Here is a 21,502-nt window from a genome sequence, read left to right on the forward strand (position 1 = left end):
AAGATCTGTCTGCAGGCTAACCTAGCGTTCATGGGCTTCGGAAAAACCTTTCTCCGAGTGAAAACATCATCATTCCGCGTCATTCACGTCACTTAATGTGTGAGTCAGAGGTCGGAAACTGGGGCTAGATTTTGCTAACAGAGTTGCCCAGTTAGGGGCTCGTCATCACTTTTGTCGTCACGTTGTAGTTCGTTTGTAGTCCATGTGGCCTTTCATGTCCAACAGTTTTAATGTGAACTTGGGAATTTGCCGTTTTTGTCACTTGAAAGCTGCATATCTTTCTTTAACAAGCATCTTACACTATATTTTAAGCAAATACCGTTGTTTGTTTAGGATTAGTGAGTGTATGTTTTAACATTTGTTGTGGCATCCGTGTTTGTCACACATTCCGATGGCAAAGCACATGAACACTTGCTGTCGGAAAAACAAAGTAGCCATGGGGGCGGTCCTTGTCATTCCGAGGTGCTCTGAATGTACCATAAGACTCCCGCGATAATTTAAGGTCATGTGACATGGTGTCACGGTGGTAAGTCCCTCCCCGGCTGACAGAAGTCGGACAGAATTTCTAACCAGTAAGCATTGCGTCCATCCCAGTATGCATTGTGTTCAACCCAGCATACTCAAGACGAACAAGCCTATTTTCTCCCTGTATCGGTTGAAACACGCCCCATAATCATGTCCCAATGATGCAGTGTCAGACTCAAATTCTGAACAGAATTCTGTCTGGCTACGTGAAAACACATGACTGTGTGTCTGTATGCAACTTTTCAACCACTAGGTCTGGTTGTACATCTCAGATAAACCAGCTGATAAAATGAGAAGTTGTTATATTTCACACATCAGAAAATGATAGCTAATTGGATAACCAGTAACAGAATTTTAAATATGTAGCAATTGCTAAGTAAACCAGTTATGAAGGGGTGGAGAAAACTATTCAGACTTACAGAAAAAAAATTTATTTGCTGTAGATTTGCTGGACCCAAATACTATTTACGGTAGACACCGAGGCGCACAACTGGATGCCAGTATGGCATGGTCGTATCCGCAGAAGTACACTCAGGCCTTTATAGTCTTTGCAATATTTTAGGGCACCACTTTAAAATAAATCTACAACAAAATTATAGATTGGTTGTAACGTGATGTGTTTTAAACCAATTACATCGTTTACATGTTACTAGGAAGTTAGTTGATTACAAGTTTGATAACTAGCAAAATTGGCAAATTTTCAAAATAAAACCTGTTTGGTTATAAGCTCATGTTGTTGAGGTGGTTTGTCATCCTGTACCCCGTACACACTCTCTGGGTGATTCTCATGAAGCTGTAGTGAACATGTCCAGGTCCTTCCTTGGATTCATCATCAGGGAAGGCAGCATTGAAATGGATCCTAAGAAGACACAAGCAGTGAGTGACTGGGCTTCTCCTGGGTCTGTCGATGAGATCCAAATATTTCTTGGGTTCAAACATTTTTATCGCAAATTTGTCCAAGATTTCAGTTCTGTGGCTGCCCCTATTACCAAGCTAACTAAGAAGAGTGATGTTCCCTGTGCTTGGACTAAGGAGGCAAACAAGGCATTCAAGGAGATAAAGTAACATTTTTCCTCTGCCCCCATTCTGACGCTTCCCGATCCAGCTTTGCCATTCATTGTTGAGGTGGACGCATCAGATGTGGGGATAGGTGTTGTCCTTTCCAATGCTCGTCAGATGGAAAACTGCATCCCTGTGCCTTCATGTCCCACCGTATGACTGATACCGAAACCAGGTATGATGAGATAGAGAGCTATTGGCAGTTAAGCGTGCCCTAGAAGAATGGAGGCCTAGGGGGCCCAGCATGCATTTCTAGTATGGACTGACCACAAAAACTTAGAATACCAACAGGCCAAATGCCTGAACCCCCTTGGCCCGGTGGGCACTGTCACTCGTTCTGATTTCATACACTCATATCGTACTGGAACCAAAAACAAGAAGCCTGACGCACTCGCTAGGCAATTCTTTCCCTCGAGTCGAGCTACAAAACGAATAGTGGCACCAATTCGCTGGTTCATCCTCAGTGTAATGGCCAGATTGAGCAGGTCAATCAGCAGCTGGAGACTACCTTTCCAACAACCCCACTTCCTGGAGCTCTTAACTGGTGTGGGCAGAATACACCCATAATACCCTCCAGTCTTCAATCACAGGGATGTCACCTTTTCAGACCCAGTTTGGATACCAGCCGCCGCTGTTCCCTGAACAAGAGGATGATGTCCGTGTTCCCTCCATCTTGCACTTCATTCGACATTGCGGACCTGGTGGCGGGCTCGCCAGGCACTGCAGCAGACATTCAAGAGCAATCAGCGTCAGGCCAATTGCCATCGGAGGCAAGCACTTCAATTCCGACCTGGATAGCGGGTTTAGCTGTCCTCTAAAGACATCCCATTGCGGCATGGCCGTAGCTACCGACGGTGCAGCTGATGCGGTGCACCAGGGCCCACTTCCACACCCCAGATATGAGCCCCTTCCCGTCTGTATTTGGGCTCATCGCGAAACATCGTAAATAACCTGTGATTACGTCGGCAGTTGTCAGATATCAATATTTTTTCCTCACACTACAGTAGTTTTCTTTAAGATAGGGATTGAAAGCCATTTATACCTCTCTGATGCCCTATAACTATTAGTCATAGTGACCTTCATTTTTGCATTGTGTTTACATTCAGATATTACAACATAGGCTACAATATACCAATAAAAAATACCTGCAACTTATTACATTTCTTTATTTATTTCTTTATCCATTTTTACAAAGGAACAAGGCCTGCTGGGAATTCCTGTCATTCGTGATTACACTATGTTGTGAGGCTACTTCTGGATGTGTTGTAGCTTAGTTATAATAATCAGCAATGCAAGCAGCAATTAGTAAGTATAAAAGTGGCACACAGAGGAGAAAAGAGAGGCGAGAACTGGAGAAGGCTAAATACAAATGAATGAAACTGAATAGTTTGTTGCTGCTACCTAAGCAGTCCTACCTAAGGAGTAGGCTAGCATTGGACAAGAACGATTCAGTAGATTGGCCATAGGCCTACTCTCCACAGAGAACAGCAGAGCCAGGCAGTTGGGTTTCAACGATATATCATCAATGACTTTGCTGAACAGAAGGCCTGTAGAGTGAACTTCTAATGGGTGAGTTACAAGTTGCTTTTTTATGGAGTAGGCATATGTGAGGTGCACTTTCTGTGACCTTTTTGTGGAAGGCTATCAGACCGCTGAGCCACAATGTTCGACTAAATTAAGGAATTGTGTGGTCATTGTGTAGGTGCCACGCATACAGTATGAGTTGCTGTGTTTTGCTTGATGGCTATTTAATTGTTCTATGGCTATACGTTGTCTGCGTTTCGGTTTCGGAAGTTGGGGGAATTCAGTTGAACAGGTGATAGCGATGATTAGTCAGGTAGCCACTGTCCATGGCTCTTTCTGATCATTTGTGTGTATTTGTGTGACGGGGGGTGAGGTTGGTATTGGAGGGGGGGCCCAGCACAGCTACACTACGCCACTGTATTGTGGGTGGAATCCCACAAACTAGCCCCTTGTTTCATCGGCAACTTCAAGGTGACCCACAGAGTCAACCCGGTCACCTACCGCCTCCAGTTGCCCCGCTCCCTGAAAATCAATCCCACTTTCCATGCGTCCCAGTTATTCCCAGTCCTGTTTTCTCCCTTGGCCCCTGTCCCCAAAGCCCTGCCCCCACCTCGGATCATCGATGGTCAGCTCACTTTCACTATTCACCGGTTAAATAAAGGATCAACAGTCTCAAGAAAACTCTGTCTGCGTGGTCTCCTTCGGATGCTTGATTCCAGAGTGCTGATTGGTGTTTCAAGAGATTGATTGGTTCCAGAGTGCTATTTACCACAAAAGTCCAGGAGGGTGGGACCGAAGGCCTCTGTAGCGTGGACTTGTCCACATTGCATTTGGTCTTTACAGTGACACCTACAGAATTTGATCAATGTGACAAGATGGCCACGTATTGTCTCAAACAATTCTCCCTACCTTCATTCCCAATTTCCTCATGTTTTACAAAAACACCTTTTAGCATATTATCTAGCTATTGCTACAACACTTGTGTGACCATGGCAAACGACAGTCCTACAAGTTGATCTTCTAATGTAGGCTATATGTTACCAATATTTTATTGTTTGCAAACCAGCTTGGTGATTGTATATCTGTCAATGTTAGCCAAGTGATAGCCAAATAGATATAATAAAAAACAGATAGCCAAAGCTACTGGTCTCCCCGAAAACAAAAGCCCACTGCTCCGTTAGCAATGTTTTAATGTTAACAAACTACATGGACGTTTTTGACATATCTTGTCAGGGTTAGCTGAATGCATGGTAACCTAAACTATACTTGATACCCCGAAAACAAAAGCCCACTGTTCCGATGATATCTATGCTGTTCCTATGATATCAATGCTTCCGTCAGTCAAAGCTTGCCCGTGGTTTTCCTGAAGTTCAGGGGTGTGCATGTGTTGAAGGGAGCTTGACAGGTCAAAAACCAGTCACTGCTATTAGCTGGCAGAGGATAGTTAGCTTGCTAACTTGCTAACGTTAGATTGTTGGTTCACACAACATTTCAGACATGTTTTGTTCCTGAAAGCAACACATTGCCTAACTTATGTTCTGGTGGTATCGAATCAGTGGGCGTGTTTGATATCTTGCAATATCTCAACGTGAATTACGTTGTTTTTCCCACCGCGAGTGTGTGCTTTGCCGTCAGAATGTGTGAAAAACATGGATGCCACAACGAAGTAGGCTACTTTTTATCCAAGAAATATCTTGAAACAGTCATTCATGCTTTTATTACCTCACGTTTAGATTACTGCAACTCACTGTACACAGGCCTAACCCAATATCATTTAAACAGACTCCAGTTAGTTCAGAATGCTTAATTGGTTACCAGTGTTTAGAATTGATTTTAAAGTATTACTTTTGGTTTTTAAAGCACTCCATGGTCAAGCCCTTTTGTATATTTCTGATCTCCTATCTACTTACTCTGCTGCCAGATCACTCAGGTCCACAATAGAGTGTCCAAGTGACTTCCGTTTTATTCCGCTACAAGGGACCTATCTTTCAAAAAAATATGAACGGGAGTTAATGGAGAGATAACAATTATTTTTTGGTCCAGTTTGAATTGTGCCACGAATTTCACATATGATGTGTGTGAATTTAAAAGATAATTTTTCACGTCAAGAAAGTACTGTTGTTAGATAGACTTCAAAAGTTATGTTGGTTTTGTGCGAATCCGATCAGTGGACTACATCTCTCGTCTCGAACGGTGTACGTCACCAACGTAATTAACGATAAGATTAGCTGTTATGCTAGTTATGCTATGTCACTTAACAGTATCTAATGTACAGTCTATGGACGAATACAACTTACCTGATGTGTTTAATCCTCTGACTCATGGTATTTTCATCGGCAAGGAAAGCCCAATTAAGACCTGTTGCTGGTATGCTTGTACAATCTAGTGTGGCTGTGAATGAGCTAACGTCACTAGCGCGACTGATGGGTTTGTAGTCGTTGGAATTACGATCTTTCACAATGTTGTAATTCAATAGTTACGAAAAAAAACTGCAAATGTCTTTACATGAAAAATTGTCTTTAAAATTGACAAACATCATATGGGTTATTCAAGGCACAAGTCAACCGGGACCAGAAAACAATTCATTTTTTGCCATAGACTGGCGTTCAAATTTTTTTGAAAGATAGGTCCCATGGAGGCAAATGGAAGTGGCGTCACTGGGACACTCTATCCAACAGCTCCTTGCCATCCCCCAGACACGCCCAAAAACCAGAGGGGACTGAGCCTTTTCTGTAGTAGGCCTAGCCCCCAAACTCTGGAACTCCCTCCCACCCCATATCAAATCCTGTAACACAATTGCCAGCTTTAAGACAAATCTGAAGACACACTTTTATTCTCTTGCTTTTAATTAGTTTTAATTCCTTTTTATGCCTTTTTGTTTTATCCTTTGTTTGAAATGTTTTATATATATTTTTTCCGTATATATTAATATATATACACATATATGTGTATTTTATAGTCTTTTATATATATGTGTGTGTGTGTGTGTGTGTGTGTGTATTTAATTTATGTTTATGCTTTGTGTAAACCTCTTTATCTTTTTAAATTTGTTTTAAGTATAAGTATATATACTCTTTTGATCCCGTGAGGGAAATTTGGTCTCTGCATTTATCCCAATCCGTGAATTAGTGAAACACACTCAGTGAGGGATTAGGTGCCTTGCTCAAGGGCACTTCAGCCGTGCCTACTGGTCGGGGTTCGAACCAGCAACCCACCGGTAACAAGTCCGAAGCGCTAACCAGTAGGCCACGGCTGCCCTGTTTTATTCTATTTTACATTATTTAACTATATTCATGGAGTCTTGCACACCTGTCTATGTATCTTCAAGGCATATTAATTCTGCCTTCCCTGCTCTAACCTGTAAAGCACTTTGGGTCAACTGTTGTTCATTTAAATGTGCTATACAAATAAAATGACTTGACTTGACTAACAAAGGTTAAAATATACGCTCACTAATCTTAAATAAACAACTGTATTTGCTTAAAAATATAGTGTAAGACACTTGTGAAAATAAATATGCAGCTTTCAAGTGACAAAAACGGCAAATTCCCAAGTTCACATTAAAACTGTTGGACATGAAAGGCCACATGTAGGCCTACTACAAACGAACTACAACGTGACGACAAAAGTGATGACGAGCCCCTAACTGGGAAACTCTGTTAGCAAAATCTAGCCCCAGTTTCCCACCTCTGATTCCCACATGAAGTGACGTGAATGATGCAGAATGATGACTTTTTCACGCTGATGCCCATGAAGGCACGGTAAGGCAACGTGTTGCCTTCAGAAACCCTCCTTATCATAGCCTCTCTGTTCACTTTCAACGTTTGCAATAATTCGGTTTATCTGTAGGAACTCTATGGATACTTCCACCAAAGTGTAAGTCTATTTAAACTTTGTCAGTGGTTTGAAAATACCGATTTCTTTTGACGTGTGTGTGTGCCCGCTGCAACTCATTATAAATCATGTTGTTGCTAATGGAAACAATGGTCTAGCTCAAAACGTAAACGTAACATAATTTTGCTCCAAAACGAACCAGTTATCAACCACAAATACTGTAGACCCCAGGTTGTTTTAACTCCAGAACTTCCCTTTAAATTACTAGATGACAGGTGACTCAAAAATTATACTGTGTTAGTTACAGTAATGGGATTTTGGGATAATACTGTTAATTCCTCATTAAAAATCTTGGTGACACATTCTAATATAGCATTTTATCCTCAAATGGAATCCATGAGTGGCCAGCTGAAACGCTCCTACACCAAGCTGAAACACTATGTATGGGTGCTAGCACCCATCAAGGCGTCGGGAATGAACTTTACTGTTACTGTACCCGCCGCTATATCATTGTAATAGGCACTGAAATGACTTCCTTAAATGTAAATATAGTGAAGAAAATATATTGAAAGAAATGTAAATATATTTCTTTTTGTTTTATATTATTTATTATACTAACACTGAAATTATGTCAATATAAGGTTAAATGCATTCAACACAGTAGTCCACAACTTGCTCCAGATCAGAGAGACAGGAATGAGGCAGATGACCAAATGATAGTAATGACAGAGAAGATTCTGTGATTTGACATGAGATTATCAAGGCATGTGTAGGTCTTGCATGGGTCACTTCTCCTCCAGCTCTGAGATCCGTAGGACCGGGGAGCTGAAATGGGAGCTGACAGCCCTACTGTCCCCTCCCTGGGTGTGCATGTAGCTGAGCACTAGGCTACGAGCCTCATCCACCTCCAGGCCCTGCTCCAGCGCCACCTGGTGACTGAGCTGCTGAACTACATATCCCGGAGGCAGTGGCGCCAGGAGGCTCCATCTAGGGGATGTGCCTGGCCGTACTAGCCTCTCCTGAAGATACTGACTGTACACCTCCGTCAGCTTGCTCTCCAGGTAGCCGTTCAGCATGGAGTTGGTCAAAGGCTCACCACCCTGGAGAGTGATGCTGCTGTCCATTGCAAGGTAACCGTTGTCCGGTGCAACTGCCTCCAACCTCCGCCTTATGGGGTCTATCAGGGGAAGTGCAGGGGCATCCTCACCAGGTCTGTAGTCATCCTGCTCTCTGAAATCATTGTTCGTCTGCTGTTCGCCCCTTTGGGGCAGACTGGAGCAGAACTGGGTATATAGACCCGTGGACTGCAGTGGCCCCTGGGGTGTACATCTGGGGTAAGGTTCAGGGCTGGAGCGGAAGATTGTGGGTTTCGGGATGGATACAGCACCACCACCCATGCTTTGGACTGTACCCAGCTCAAAATCCACCTGCTCCACTTCCTCTTTCAGAGCAACAGCTTTATTGGAAGACAACAGTGAAAATACTGTGACTTAAAGCAAACCAAAACCATATATATCATTATTGATCCTTTTTGACCTATTTCAGATATAGGATACAGGATAGGTGTTAAATTCCTTGTGCTATAGGTAGGGGATTTCCCACAGCGGCCAATTAAAAGCCAAGCATATTTACCATCAAAAACAAAATCACAAAGCAACCTTTGTGGGCCAAAAAACACTCTCATGTCTCCCCGGGATGTGTTGACTCCGTATAATGTTAGATCAAACTTGAAAGAAAACATGTCCAGTAAAATCATTGGCTCTCACCTCTCTGCGCTTGTTTGTGTCTCTGATGTCCACCTGGCCGCTCAAAGTGAATAGATTGAGTAGAAGAAAAGCCATGAGCATCTGGGTCAGACTCTGTGCTGTCTTTATAGCACAGGACTCTCAAGAAACCCTCTGCAAGCATTGGCACGTCCAAATAAACCCACAGAGGAGGTGCAAGCAGAGATGGTGTAAAATGTTGAAGAATCTGTGTGGATAACAGTAAAATGGCCTATAAAATCTGTTTGCTTTAATTATTGCAACATAATGGCATGTACTCTATCTTTTCATGATCAGCCGTTTGGGTTATGTAATAATGTGGTGGATATTATGTAATGTCATAGCATCTGGTCTAACTTATTAAGAATACATTCTTGACTCAGAAAGCAGCATGTTATTGGGTAAAGCTCAATAATAATTGACTGTATCTTGACTCATTAGGTTGCCTGTAATAAAACACATACCAGCAGACCATCTTACCTGTTGTTGATAAGGTAACAAGATGAATATCACACCATTGTTGACTGTCAGATCTTGGTTGCTTTTGGTCTCTTAATCCATGTCTTAACCATGCTTGGACGGAACAGAGATTCCCCCAGCACCAGAAGGTCCTCTTTCTCCATTCTGAAAACAGGAAGTGAGCACAGCCAGAGCTGTGGGAGGCATTTCAACTTAAACGAAAGTTCAAGTTGTAATGTAGCATCTGCCATGGACTAAACAGGTTACTTTTATTTACAAATAAACAAGACAATCCTCCATCACATTCCTTGTAACTTAACTGAACTGAAACAATATGAATGGATATGTTCCTAATATTCATACACTCTACAAACTGTGTACAAGATCTACATTGAATAGTTTGAGAACTATTATTGAGAAATACTGTATATCAGGAAGTATGACTATCCCTTTTACACTATATAAAACACCCATGAATACTTCAGGCATTCCCCTTAATGCCGAGACAATAATACTTTTTTCCACTCAGAACATTTGGTCGGATAGTTCATGCCTTACATCTGTGTGTAAATGGTGACAATTCTGGGAAAAGTTATCTACTGAAAACATAATTTACTGTTCCCAGATTTAACTTGACAAGAGAGAGATTACCACACAAACCATTAATACCTGAAGCAAGGATGGCAGCAGAGTAGTGGTTCCCAAAATATGTAGGATGACATTGTCGAACAGGGCCTGCTAGTTCGGCTCCTCAATGGAAAGTCAGCAATACAAGACAAGAGACATAACACTCAGATCACAATACCATGTTTTATTTCTCTGCTCCCTTTCATAACATATTCATTCATTTTTTTTGGCATGTTCTTCATCTTCGTTGTATTTTATCATTCTTTCTTCTATTTCCCCATCAAGTAGAAAATTGTGCACAATTAACAAAGAGAGTACAAATAACAGAAGCAAAATAGACACATAGTGATATACACAAAAATATTCGTACAAAAAGCACAATTAAGACTACCGCAGTCGACTCCAATGTGACCAGGACCTGGTCAAACTGGAGAGACTGTTACATATCATTGTCATAGTAGCCCTTTGACTTCTACTAAATGCTTAGGTATGGACCAGTCCCAGGTGTTATTACAAGCAAAGGGTTAATTTGCACTCTTTTTTTATAATTTTTTTATTTGAATGCTACAAATATTCAACGGATTGTGCATTGTTTTGATAGAGGCACTAGGTCTTGTATCCTTAATACAATGTGTCACAAGTAACAGGACATACACATGATTTTACTAGTCTGGAAGTCTGACCACATATTGTTGTCTGACTGAATAAGCTCACCAAAACACACATTCATTATTGGTAGTTATTCTGACAATCATGGACGGTGGTGGACAAAAGAAAACCGAATCGCTAATAAAAGCTACATGATACTATCCGTTAGCCCTATTACCTGCGTTTCTACTCTACAGACAAACAATAACACGTGTGAACAACGTTAGAAGGCATTCATGTTTAGTGACAGAAACAACAGCACAGAGGATTGTTACGGAGGAATGTAGGCCTGCTCAAACTGGGGCAGATGCTAAGCCTATGTGATTTCTTTTTCTTGTTCAGGATCTGTTTGTAGATGCAGGTTGGAGTGGAGAGGTTCTCCTGGGCTGAGCTACAGTACCAGAAACATCAGCGACAGCGCAGTGGGTGGATAGAGAGATAGGAGTGAAAAGGCGCCGGGATAGAGAGAGAAAGAAAGAAAGAGACTACTGCAGTCCTTTCTTAGCGGCAGCCTCCGCCTCCTGTGAAAGAGAAGAGAGAAACTGAGGTAAGACCAGTACAGGACTTATAGATCAGGTAAGACTGCAATTTAGGTTAAAACCACATCCACATGAAAGTGCTGTGGATATGTTTGTGCATGTGCTGTGGATATGTATTCTTCTGAAATACAGCACGTCATTTCTTTTCATCTGATATCCCTTGTTTCTAAAGGGGGCCATGCTTCTGTTTGCTATTATACATCCTGCAATGTTGGTCTTATGAGCATATTTTGAATTTTAAAATCAGGGAAAACAACAGTGATGGACTTATCACTTAGAAAACCCAGTGAGGGAGAGTGGAGCAGAGACAGACCATAATTAGCACCAATAACCAATGGTCAGTTAGCAGCACCAACGCTCAGTTAGCAGCACATCTGGCAGCATATTGTAGCATTAAATGTGTTTTGGGTATATGTGTGTGTGTAAGAGAGAGCAAGGAAGCATAAAATTGCTTGCAGTGACTCCTGCATAAACAATGAGCCATAGCAGGTGAAAAGAAGGAGGAAAAGCCAAAAAAGGCCTTTCTTTACCACCACAGCTCACAATGCCCCACCCACTGCAATACCAGACTGAGCAGTCAGGGGGCAGCAGAGGGCTATGTGACTGTGAGAGCTTATGGTCTCGTTCTTACACACACACACACACTCTGGTAGTGGTGGCAGACAGACAGGCAGGATGCTGGGCCTATTGATGCGTGAGCCTTTATGAGGCACAGCTTAATTAACGATCTGCCTCCCAGTGCTAGACAGAGCCCTTACACACATAGACATACAAACAGACACACACACACACACACACACGCACACACGCACACACACACACACACACACACATTTGCCCAGTTCTCTGTGGGGACGAGCAGTCTCCCCAGTGGGCAGTGGTCTGGTCTGCCAGTTCCCATTGGGCCTAATGTTGTTGCTGCCAGGACTTGTGTCCAGCTCCCTTCACACTGATCTGATCACACACACCGCTTGGATGAAGGACTGCCATGGGGAGGGCTGTGTGTGTGTGTGTGCGTGTGTGTGTGCGTGTGTGTGTGTGTGTGTGTGTGTGTGTGTGTGTGTGTGTGTGTGTGTGTGTCTGTGCATGCATGCTGCTAGTGAACACATGTAGCCCCACATGTTGGGGTTTAGCATGTGTCCACACTATATGAATAAAAATTAGCTTTGGTTGTGGCACAACCTCTGTGATTTGTGTGTGTGTGTGTGTGTGTGTATATGTGTGGGAAATTGGGGAACATTCCACACTGTAAGAGTAAAAGTGAGCTGATTCAAACAGACAGCAATACCCTCACCTTTGACCCCGGTGGAGCAATCAAGCCTAGAAATGCATAGACAATGTTGTCTTCTCTGGCATTAAAAAAGTCCTCATAGTTCTGAAAAATAGAGCAGAGAATGCAAACGGTGTTTATGGAAAAATCACAGTACATTTTCTTTTGATTTCTTTAGCTTAGCACACTAACAGAGAGCAATCAATATGTCAGTAACTGTAGATGATCAGTGTATCCTGAGTGATTCGGATCGTGTAGTCAGTTTGTGTGAAGTGAAAATAAATGTGTTGAGTGAGCTCAGTTGATTGTTGTTCAGTAGCCTGTGGTAGCACTAGCAGACCAGGAATTTGCCTACCTTGGTAAAAAGAGACACCCATTTGTGTGTGTGTGTGTGTGTGTGTGTGTGTGTGTGTGTGTGTGTTCAAACACACCAAACTTAAGTCATGTGGAGTGGGTGTGTATCCATTCTCTCATAGCAGGTGTGTTTGTCCTTAGGCTAGCCATCTCTATTGTCTGCGAAATTCAATGCTGCTTGGGTTTTCATTTTCATACACAGATTTTGTTACATACCAGCTGTCTAATTCATACTTATGCAGGACTAATGCAAAGGTAAAGCAAAATACACTAAACAAACACTGAATAAAGGCTCATGGACAGATACTTCTAGCTCACTCACTGACACAAATACAACCAGTTCCTCTTCACAGCTTCAGTAGCAAACAAAGAACTGGGTGAAGTGAGCTTCATATTCCATAAGCTAGATATTGAGAATGATTATTGATTTCATGTTTGTGCTTCTAAACCTTGCCATCGCCTCGAGTAGGATATTCATCATGTCATGAGTGATGTGTTGTTGATTCTCCAATTTAAATTGAATAAAGATGCTGCAAGGCTTGCATTTTTTGAATACTTGGGCTCACTTGCTGTGAGCCAACACATGAAAAAATGTCACTGGCTCTGCAATCAGCAGCTAAATTTCAACTGAGTTGACGTTCTAGCATGAAATGGCCAAGAAATTCATAATTCTGAGAATATGGAGATTTTGTGTGAAATTGAAAACTGGAAAGATCAGCTATGCCTGGCTATGTTAAGAGATACTGTTGCATCTTCAAAATATTGCCAGCTAAAAATTAACAAGGTGCAAGTGCACTTTTGAGAAAGAAAAAAAAATGTTGCAAAAACAAATTTATTTATGTTGCTAATTCTCAGCTGACAATGTGTAAGTGTAGGAACCAAAACCAAGATGTAACAACATTATATGTAACAACAACAATAATATAAAAAACAAAAGATTTCTACACACACACACACACACACACACACACACACACACACACACACACACAAACGTATAGTTCATGAACACAGAGATGACGGGTAATATTTATTTTGATGCCTTGGACTAACCCCACAATATCGTTCTTCATTAAAGATCTGAGGAGGCAGAGGGTTTCCCGTAGTGGGTCTGGATTCTACCGGCACGTTCTCCCGCATCCATTTCCTGTTCTCCTCACTGTTGGCGATATCACACTCCTCGAACTGGATCTTGTTGACCTCCAAGAATCCCATGACATCCTGCTGCTGTTTCTTGATCTGTGGAGTGCAATGTAGGGGAAAAGATGGGGAATTTTACATTGACACAATATAAGAAGACCCAAGTCACCAGCCACTTCCCTTACTCTTCACTTAAACCTTGTATGCCAGTTTCCCATACATGGATTAAGTCTAGTCCTAGACTAAAACCTCAGTGGACATTCCCTTTTAGCTTCAGACAGTGATCATGTACAGGAAACCGGTCCTATGTCTTATGCCCATTTTTTAGGATTGGTGTTTTCTACTCATAACCGTGACCTTCTGGGCTCCCAGAACAATCCATTCCTATCACACCCACAACTCTCACCATCAAATGTCAGCTGAAAGTAGCTTTGACATCTGAAGATTAAATGTTAACTTCAGATGTTTTGTACTTTGTTCAGCAGTATGTACTGCATTACATTGAACACTTATTCAGTCAGAAATTCCTATATTCATTTATGTAATATCAGGTTGAAGTGGGTTAAGTCCAGTAACATTTTATGGAGGTGGACTGGCCTCATATAAAGGTCACAGTCTACTTTTCAGTGCTTTGTGACTGTTTTGGCTCTTATCTGAGGAGAAGTGTTACAGTTGAGAGGAAGGAAGTCAGTCTATTTCTCAGTGCTGAGCCTAACTTCTTCCTTTCACCGCATGCTGTGAAGCAATGGTGCTTTTCTACACTTCTGTAGTTTCTTGTGTGAGAACAGATCCATGTTACTTTCTCTCCCTCATTTGTAACAACTGCATATAAACAAAATAGGTGCCATGTAATGGTAGCCCCTACATTTGCTCACTTCCAAGTTTGTTTACCTTTTGACCGTTTACAAACAGCTCCGCAAAGAGTCTCTATGCTGTAAACATGACTACTGAGTTCATTCACCATGAGTCAGGATAGGTTGCACATTTGGCTTGGTGGCTGAGCGGTGGTTGAACATTAATCTGCAGTACTTTCACTGCTGTAACGTAACACCTTTACTCCAGCGCCTGACCTCGTTCTCTCCGGCCCAGCATCAGCCGGGTTAGCCAGCAGCAGCGTCACGCTGGATAAAACCATTTGCAGAGGAATGCAAGCAATTATTATCATTACGATTATGGTAACGCCGGAGCTACCCACAGGCCTCCAGAGTGCGAGAGAGGAGCCAGGAAATCCTCTCATGTCAGCGAAATACTCGGTGCTTCGTTTGTTTTATTTATGACCCGATCTGTCCCATGGAATGCAGGGAGATGAATGGCCTCCTTTTTTGTAATCTCTTCGCTCCGACTTTCTCAGTTTTTCAGAAAGAGGCAGCAGCAGAGAGGCTCGGGGGGGGGGGGGGTAGACGAGGCAGAACGCTGAACGAGCGGCAAACAAAAGCCTGACTGTGACACCCTTCAACCTGAAGATAAAGCGGAAAACGACAAAGAGGAAATGGTGGCTTGACAGTCTGGGTGTGCTTGCTTGTGTCACCAAAAATAGGATGTCAATGAGGAGTTACCAGTGAAACAGAAAGACACAAGAGACAGAATAAGAAACTGAGAGAGAAACAGAGAGGGAGAAAAAAAAAACAAGAATATAAAGATGAGGGCAGAAAGTTCAGGTGGGAGAGGACAGAGAATCCCTTTAGCAGGCACAGAAAGCTCTAGAAGCTAATAATGTTTCAGACACTGCAATGCACAGGCCTATGTACGTCTGCACTTGGACTCAGTGTAAGGGGAAAGGAGTGCCTGACTCAGAGAAGAATGCCCTTAGAAGGAGAGTCGGAAGCCGGGGAGATCTGCCCGTGAGGCTCACAGCCGGGAGGAGGGAGATGGTCAAACCCACGCCAAATATGGCCAGCTGAGAGTACTCAAGCCCATGTCAGCTCAGCTGGCCCGGCTGCCGCTACTCCCAAACAATCACCCAAACAGCACGGGGAAGAAAGAGACAGACATCCCCGCACAGATGGGTGGAGGAGGAAAGCATGCTATACCACGTCAGCTGCAGCATTTCAAAGGTTGCAGGTTGTAGAGCACTGGGAAGGGTGAGAGGGTAGGGCGTGTGTACAGCCAACGATCAGCATCCTTTGCTTGCCAATCCCATTACTCCCCAAAGACAAACAAATTAGACTTTGCATACTGGCTTCAGAAGGCAAATGTTTCCAAATGTGAGTCCAAGAGGTCGGGCCGAATGCAAAGCTTGCTAGTTTGATTACGTTGATGGGTGATGTGGCGAGCACTTGCATGAAGGAGTGAAAAACACACAGCTGCTGTGTTGCACTTCAATTGAGGTGGGTCTGCTGGGAACAGGGCAACTCTATTGCACAACCTTTTTCCTGTGAAAGAGTGCGAGGACAGGACAGCTTTCCCCTCATTTCTGCTCTCTCATTCTCTCTCTTTCTGTTTTTTTCTCTCTCTCTGTCTCTCTCTTGTTCTCAAGGACCGCTGTCACAAAACCCCCATTGTACCAACGCCAAGCTAAATTAATTTGGAAGGGAACTATGCCAAACTCCATCTCCCACCACCTCTCTTTGTAAAACAGGTCGGTCTCTCTCTCTTTCTGTCTCTCTCTCTCTCTCTCTCTCTCTCTCTCTCTTTCTGCCTCTCTCTCTCTCTCTCTTTCTGACTCTCAGATGTATTTGTGCTGCCCTATAAGATAATTGCCATTGTGCTTCGTTTATCCTATTAAAATGGGTGTGGAGATAAACAAGGGCCTGCATTCCTGACAGAACATTTATCTGACTGGAGCACAAGTTCTGGATGTGCTACTCAATATCTCTCTACACAATTATTTACTGTTAAGTAAATAGAGTCGAAGTCAAAGATGTGGTTTCAGACAGTTCTAACTGTAAATAATTAAATAAAACTCTTCTTACAAGGAAATAAGGCTTGACCGAAATGAGTTCATGTGTTAATGAATGATTCAGAGTTTTCATATGAAGCACTTTGCATAACTCGTGACCATACAGTATGTAGACAAATTATACTGCCGCACCCTTTTATTACACCAGACAAACTCTTTTTGATCAAGATAAGACAGCCATAACCTTCCCTATTTAGGAAATACGTGGTGTGATTCACCCAACACCACAACACAACAACCACGTCGGGACGTCTTTCCCCATATCATTCGCTGAATCACGTCTCTTGAAACGGATTTATCAACAGAGCCTCTAGGTCTGACTGCAATCTGCAATCAATACCCATCAGTGGCTATCTACTGGCCAGCCCTATTGATTCTCCAGTCTGTCTACTAGCTGTGCCAGTACACAGAGCAAAGGGGTCAGATTATGGCCAATTAGCCGCTTAAGAGTTGTAAAGAGCAGTCAGATCGTTGGATCGCAGACTACCTAAGTGATGTCTTAGTAGTTCTGAAGTGATTCTTCAACAGTCCTATCGGGAAGTGCCTTTCTTCTGATGACCGGACTGGCTCAGTGAAAGATTCAGGGCTTGATGTATATATTTCCCAAACTTTTTTTCACATACTAAATTTTGTGGTTTTTAACATCTGTGGTGTTAAATTAAAACCAACATGTAGAATTAGCTATCAATTATGCATTCAAAGCAGCCATATGCACACAAACATACACACACACACACACCAACTCTGATAATGGCTTACATGAGCATTTCAAGTCATCTGAATTAGAAATGTGCCTGCTAACAACCTTCCATATTTACAGAACTGAGTGTCAAGGCCCTGACCCTTCTTCTAGTGAGGTCAGACTCAGACTCCTCCAGTGTGACACAGACCTTGCATGGGCTGCCAGTAGGGTGACATCATCAACTCTGAGTAAAATGGGACCTTGTGCTTTCAGCATGTTTGGGTTACACACCCATCTTTCTCAGGGCCAGTGTGCATGCCTTGCAGAGAAACACAAACTTCCTCTTATAGCCTACCTTCCTCTCCTCGCCATCTGGCTCTCTGTTCTACAGCCTGGCTCTGAGAGCTTGGCTACGTGTGTTTTTTTTTTGGTCTCAGGGGCCTGTATGGATTTTGGCTTAAACTCTAACTAAGGGCTCTGGGCTTGTATGTCTGTTTTGGCCATCCAGTATAGTGCTGCAGTCCTACAACAACAGCTGACTCATGCTGAAAACAAGGATGGCTCTCAGCACCTAAAGAAAACAGAGCTGATGGCTGACACAGCTGCATAGGTAAAGGTTTCAAAGACGGTAACCTATAACTCAAATAGACCTTTATGGAGGACAGCTATACAATTTGAACAAAATAAAAATAAGTTTTTAAACTATTCAAAACTGGGTCCACCACCTTTTACATCACCTACTGGTCAAGGTTAATAATGTATTACAACAATGTGTTAGGACAGGATGCATTTAGGATGGGATAACAGATGTGATTTTGTTTCTCTGTATGTTTGCTGATTCATTCAGTGTTACTTGTATCTTAAAAATCAAAACTGGAGGAAACACACTTCCTGTCTTGCTTATGTTGCCTGATTTACAATTTTTATTTTTATTTATCTGAGAAGTTGGTATACAGATTAATGACACCTCTACTGAAGATTAAGGAGTAATGCCAAAGACAAATGTGGTTCTGACAGCCTGATCTGATCTTTAGAATTGTCTGGAGTTGTTATGTCAGTTTGCAAAGACAATCAAAAACTACAATCAAAGACTAGAACATTTTAAGCACTGCCAGCAGTCTCCATAATAGTAAGGTGTCAGATTTGGTTTTTCAAACCTATTACGAATGGGTCCACATATAATGGGCACAAAGATTTTGACGATGAAACAAGGGAAAGTTGCATTTTCCTGTCATTTTCAAAAGACTAAAATAGCATGTGGGGCAGCTAGGAACTTGAAAATCTTGAAAAAATGTTACAGATAATTACATAGAGTTCCTCAGGAACAAGATAGTTCCCCAGGAGCAAGAATGAAGAAGCAGAGGTATACCAATGCTGAATTACTGAACTAATTCCCATATAGATTTACATGATTAAATACTGAACTATTCCCATATAGATTTACATGATATTGAACTATTCCCATATAGATTTACATGATTAAATGAACTATTCCCATATAGATTTACATGATTAAATACTGAACTATTCCCATATAGATTTTCAGATTCCTATTAGCTACATGCCATTTTTGTCCTTGGAAAATGACCAGAAAATGCAACCACACTTTTTAGTGTTCTCCTTAAGTTCTCTATGTTCCTACGCTCTGGATACCTTAGATATGGCTACAACATTATTTGCAGTCAAGGTACTGACTGGTGTCATGTTGTTACAAAAATTATAATAATTTTAACCTCAATATCACTCTGTTTTGCACTTTGTTCATAATCTGCCATATATAAAACCAATGTGCATGCAGTAAAAACGTTTAATGGTCCAGTATTCAGTATATGCTTATCTTCCATCTTACAAAATGTGGGCAGGCTAGGAATAATATTTTTTCAGGTATTAATATGCAAACATGGCTCTCAAGATAAGGCATTAAAGGTGCTCTAAGAGATGTCATACTTTTTGTCACTTACTGCAAACATCACCTCACCATCCGCTAGCTGCCTATGTCCTGAATACACTGTAAAAAAAAATGTGATCTCTGTAGACAACCCAGGCTTCAAAAACAGCCACAAAACAACCTGGGCAACCTTGCCCATAAAAACATAACAAACTGTTCCAACAAATCACTGATGAGATGCGCGTTTAGGAGAGTTTCAATTGCACGGGAGGGAGAGGGAGGAAGTAGCGAGCTAGCTTTCTGTTTTGTTTGAACGTCAACAGAAGTGACGTTACCCAGCATCGCTTAGAGCGCCTTTAATAGAAGTCTTCTTTACGAGACCTAAGCATTATGTAGACAAACTTTGTGCAAAAATCTGAGATGGGTCTGCAACCATTTTCCTGGAGTCTGTCTGATTTTACTCGGAATGACTCAGGTATATTAATCTCTCTCTCATTCACTTATACTCACACACACATACACGCAAAGGCTGTCCTGCACAAATACGATTTGCTCATGAATTTGTTTAAACCACTCATGCTGACTACAAATGTTGGAATCATTTGCCTATTAGGCAAATATACAAACTATACAAATGATACAAATGCAAGGCACAGATACCTAATTTTGCCGTAATATTCACAATATGTTCATATAACATCTAAAAATAAAACATGCTGTGTTACATGATAACTTTCACAATGACAAGGAATACAAAGCCACCAGCCAAGTCATCTGAACAAAGCATCACAAGATCCAGATGGTCAGAGGACAATATCAAATTAGGCTCAATTGAAGTTTGGTTTGGTCAGGCCTTTGCTATCTACAGTACAGCAGCACACTCCAGATCTGTGAACTACACTCCCAGCCTCTTCCTGTAAACCAAGGATTCTAGAGCGGAGCTCTGTTCTAGAATCTTTGCTGTAAACAGAGTGATGTTCATTGCCCTCAGTGTGCAGTCAGCTGGAAGGAGGACAGCTATTCCTGAGTCTCTGACCGCTTGCCTGCTGTATGTTTTGCACTCCAGGCAATTAGGGCTTAGTTCTGGTTAGACAGGACTAGGCCTGATACTACAGTCTACACCAATAGCACACAATAGGTTTGTCTGTCTTTCTGTCTGGCAAACAATCTGCTTATCTATCTATTCATCTGTAAGTATGTAAATGCATTTATGGGCAGGGGAAAGTCTGAAGTTGTGGCCACCACCACACACTCCCCACAAGATTGATGTGTTAAGCCGGGGTTATGTAACAGGTCCTCTGAGCATCATAGTGCTGCTTAACTCCCAAAGTTAGGGGAGGAACCAGCTGGCCATGAAAGGTTGCATCACAACTTTCAGACATCACTACAGCTAACCCACGCTCTGTAACACTGGAGATCTGAACCACACACTTTAAAATGGATGTTTGGTACTTCAGTCTCACACAGAGATAGTTTGGACTCTCCAGTGTGTGATGTTCTTTCTGCTGTAGGCCTATGGTGCTACAACACTAGTTCAAGTTACAGTGACAGACAGGCATTGACTATCAGTCTTCACACCTTATTTAGAGTCACACAGAGCTGAGCAGCTACTTTACTGGCTGACTGGTTTACAAGAGAGAGAGAGGCTGATAGAGAGAAACTGTTCTCTCTGAAGACCTACATGGATAACTTTCTTGTGATGCGGAACAATTTATCAGAGGATTGTGGCTGGCTACTTAATATCCCAACCAGTTTTGAGTCCTAATACACAATAGCTACTGTGCAGGAAGAAAGTTTGTTCCAATGTAAAGTTGCTCAGATCTGTCCAATAGGCAACAGCACACTTGGCTTTAAAAACATTCTATTTGCAACCAAATGTAGAATAGCACACAGGCTGCTGCTTCGCTATTCCGCTATTTTACATGATGGTTCAGCAGCAGTTCGCTTTGCTATGAAATGTGGTGTTCCCTCTCATATCAGGATACAAGTGAATAAGCGATGCGTCTTTGAGTGAAGGTTCTTACCGATGTCGACCCGGAGGACGATGCTATGTAAACTTTGATCACCATGTTCTGCAAATCCCTGCGCGATGGCGAGATAGTAATCCCAAAAACACAGAGCGATTGCAGACAGCAAAGACAACACACTCGCACTGAAGCAGAGACAGAAGGAATAGCCAGACAAGCTCCTGCGAAAATTAATTTCTAGTAGTAACAGCTGCAATCTGTGCAGAGGCTTGTGTCCCAACCCTTAATGAACTTCAATATTTTCTTTAGCCTCCGCCTCTCCTC

At 42.2% G+C, this 21,502-nt stretch overlaps 3 protein-coding genes across 3 annotated transcripts in view; all 3 read right to left on the reverse strand.

Moving 5' to 3' along the window:
- LOC143132896 (sodium/hydrogen exchanger 2-like) overlaps positions 1-2,515 on the reverse strand; it is a 36,323-nt gene extending 33,808 nt beyond the window's left edge. Inside the window, exons 1-2 of the mRNA XM_076292720.1 lie at positions 2,434-2,515; positions 2,184-2,304 (exon numbers count right to left, since the gene is read on the reverse strand). Coding sequence (XP_076148835.1) covers positions 2,184-2,304; positions 2,434-2,515 — 203 coding nt within the window. The remainder of the gene's footprint in view (positions 1-2,183; positions 2,305-2,433) is intronic.
- A 5,012-nt stretch (positions 2,516-7,527) lies between these two features.
- On the reverse strand, positions 7,528-9,358 carry LOC143132498 (uncharacterized). The gene is made up of 3 exons (XM_076292056.1): positions 9,186-9,358; positions 8,709-8,913; positions 7,528-8,398 (listed from the first exon to the last, which is right to left on the reverse strand). Exons 2-3 carry the CDS (start codon positions 8,848-8,850, stop codon positions 7,728-7,730), a joined length of 813 nt encoding a protein of 270 aa, XP_076148171.1. The 5' UTR covers positions 8,851-8,913; positions 9,186-9,358; the 3' UTR covers positions 7,528-7,727.
- A 597-nt stretch (positions 9,359-9,955) lies between these two features.
- On the reverse strand, positions 9,956-21,472 carry sh3bgrl (SH3 domain binding glutamate-rich protein like). The gene is made up of 4 exons (XM_076292057.1): positions 21,236-21,472; positions 13,656-13,841; positions 12,273-12,353; positions 9,956-10,960 (listed from the first exon to the last, which is right to left on the reverse strand). The coding sequence occupies exons 1-4, from the start codon at positions 21,278-21,280 to the stop codon at positions 10,925-10,927; spliced, it is 348 nt and encodes a 115-aa protein (XP_076148172.1). The 5' UTR covers positions 21,281-21,472; the 3' UTR covers positions 9,956-10,924.
- Between the last annotated feature and the right edge of the window lie 30 nt (positions 21,473-21,502).

Source organism: Alosa pseudoharengus, unplaced genomic scaffold, assembly GCF_046254945.1.
Source record: "Alosa pseudoharengus isolate Yale_2024_CS ecotype anadromous, Long Island Sound unplaced genomic scaffold, YU_APseudo_1.1 YU_APseudo_1.1_scf_19, whole genome shotgun sequence".
NCBI lineage: Eukaryota > Metazoa > Chordata > Actinopteri > Clupeiformes > Clupeidae > Alosa > Alosa pseudoharengus.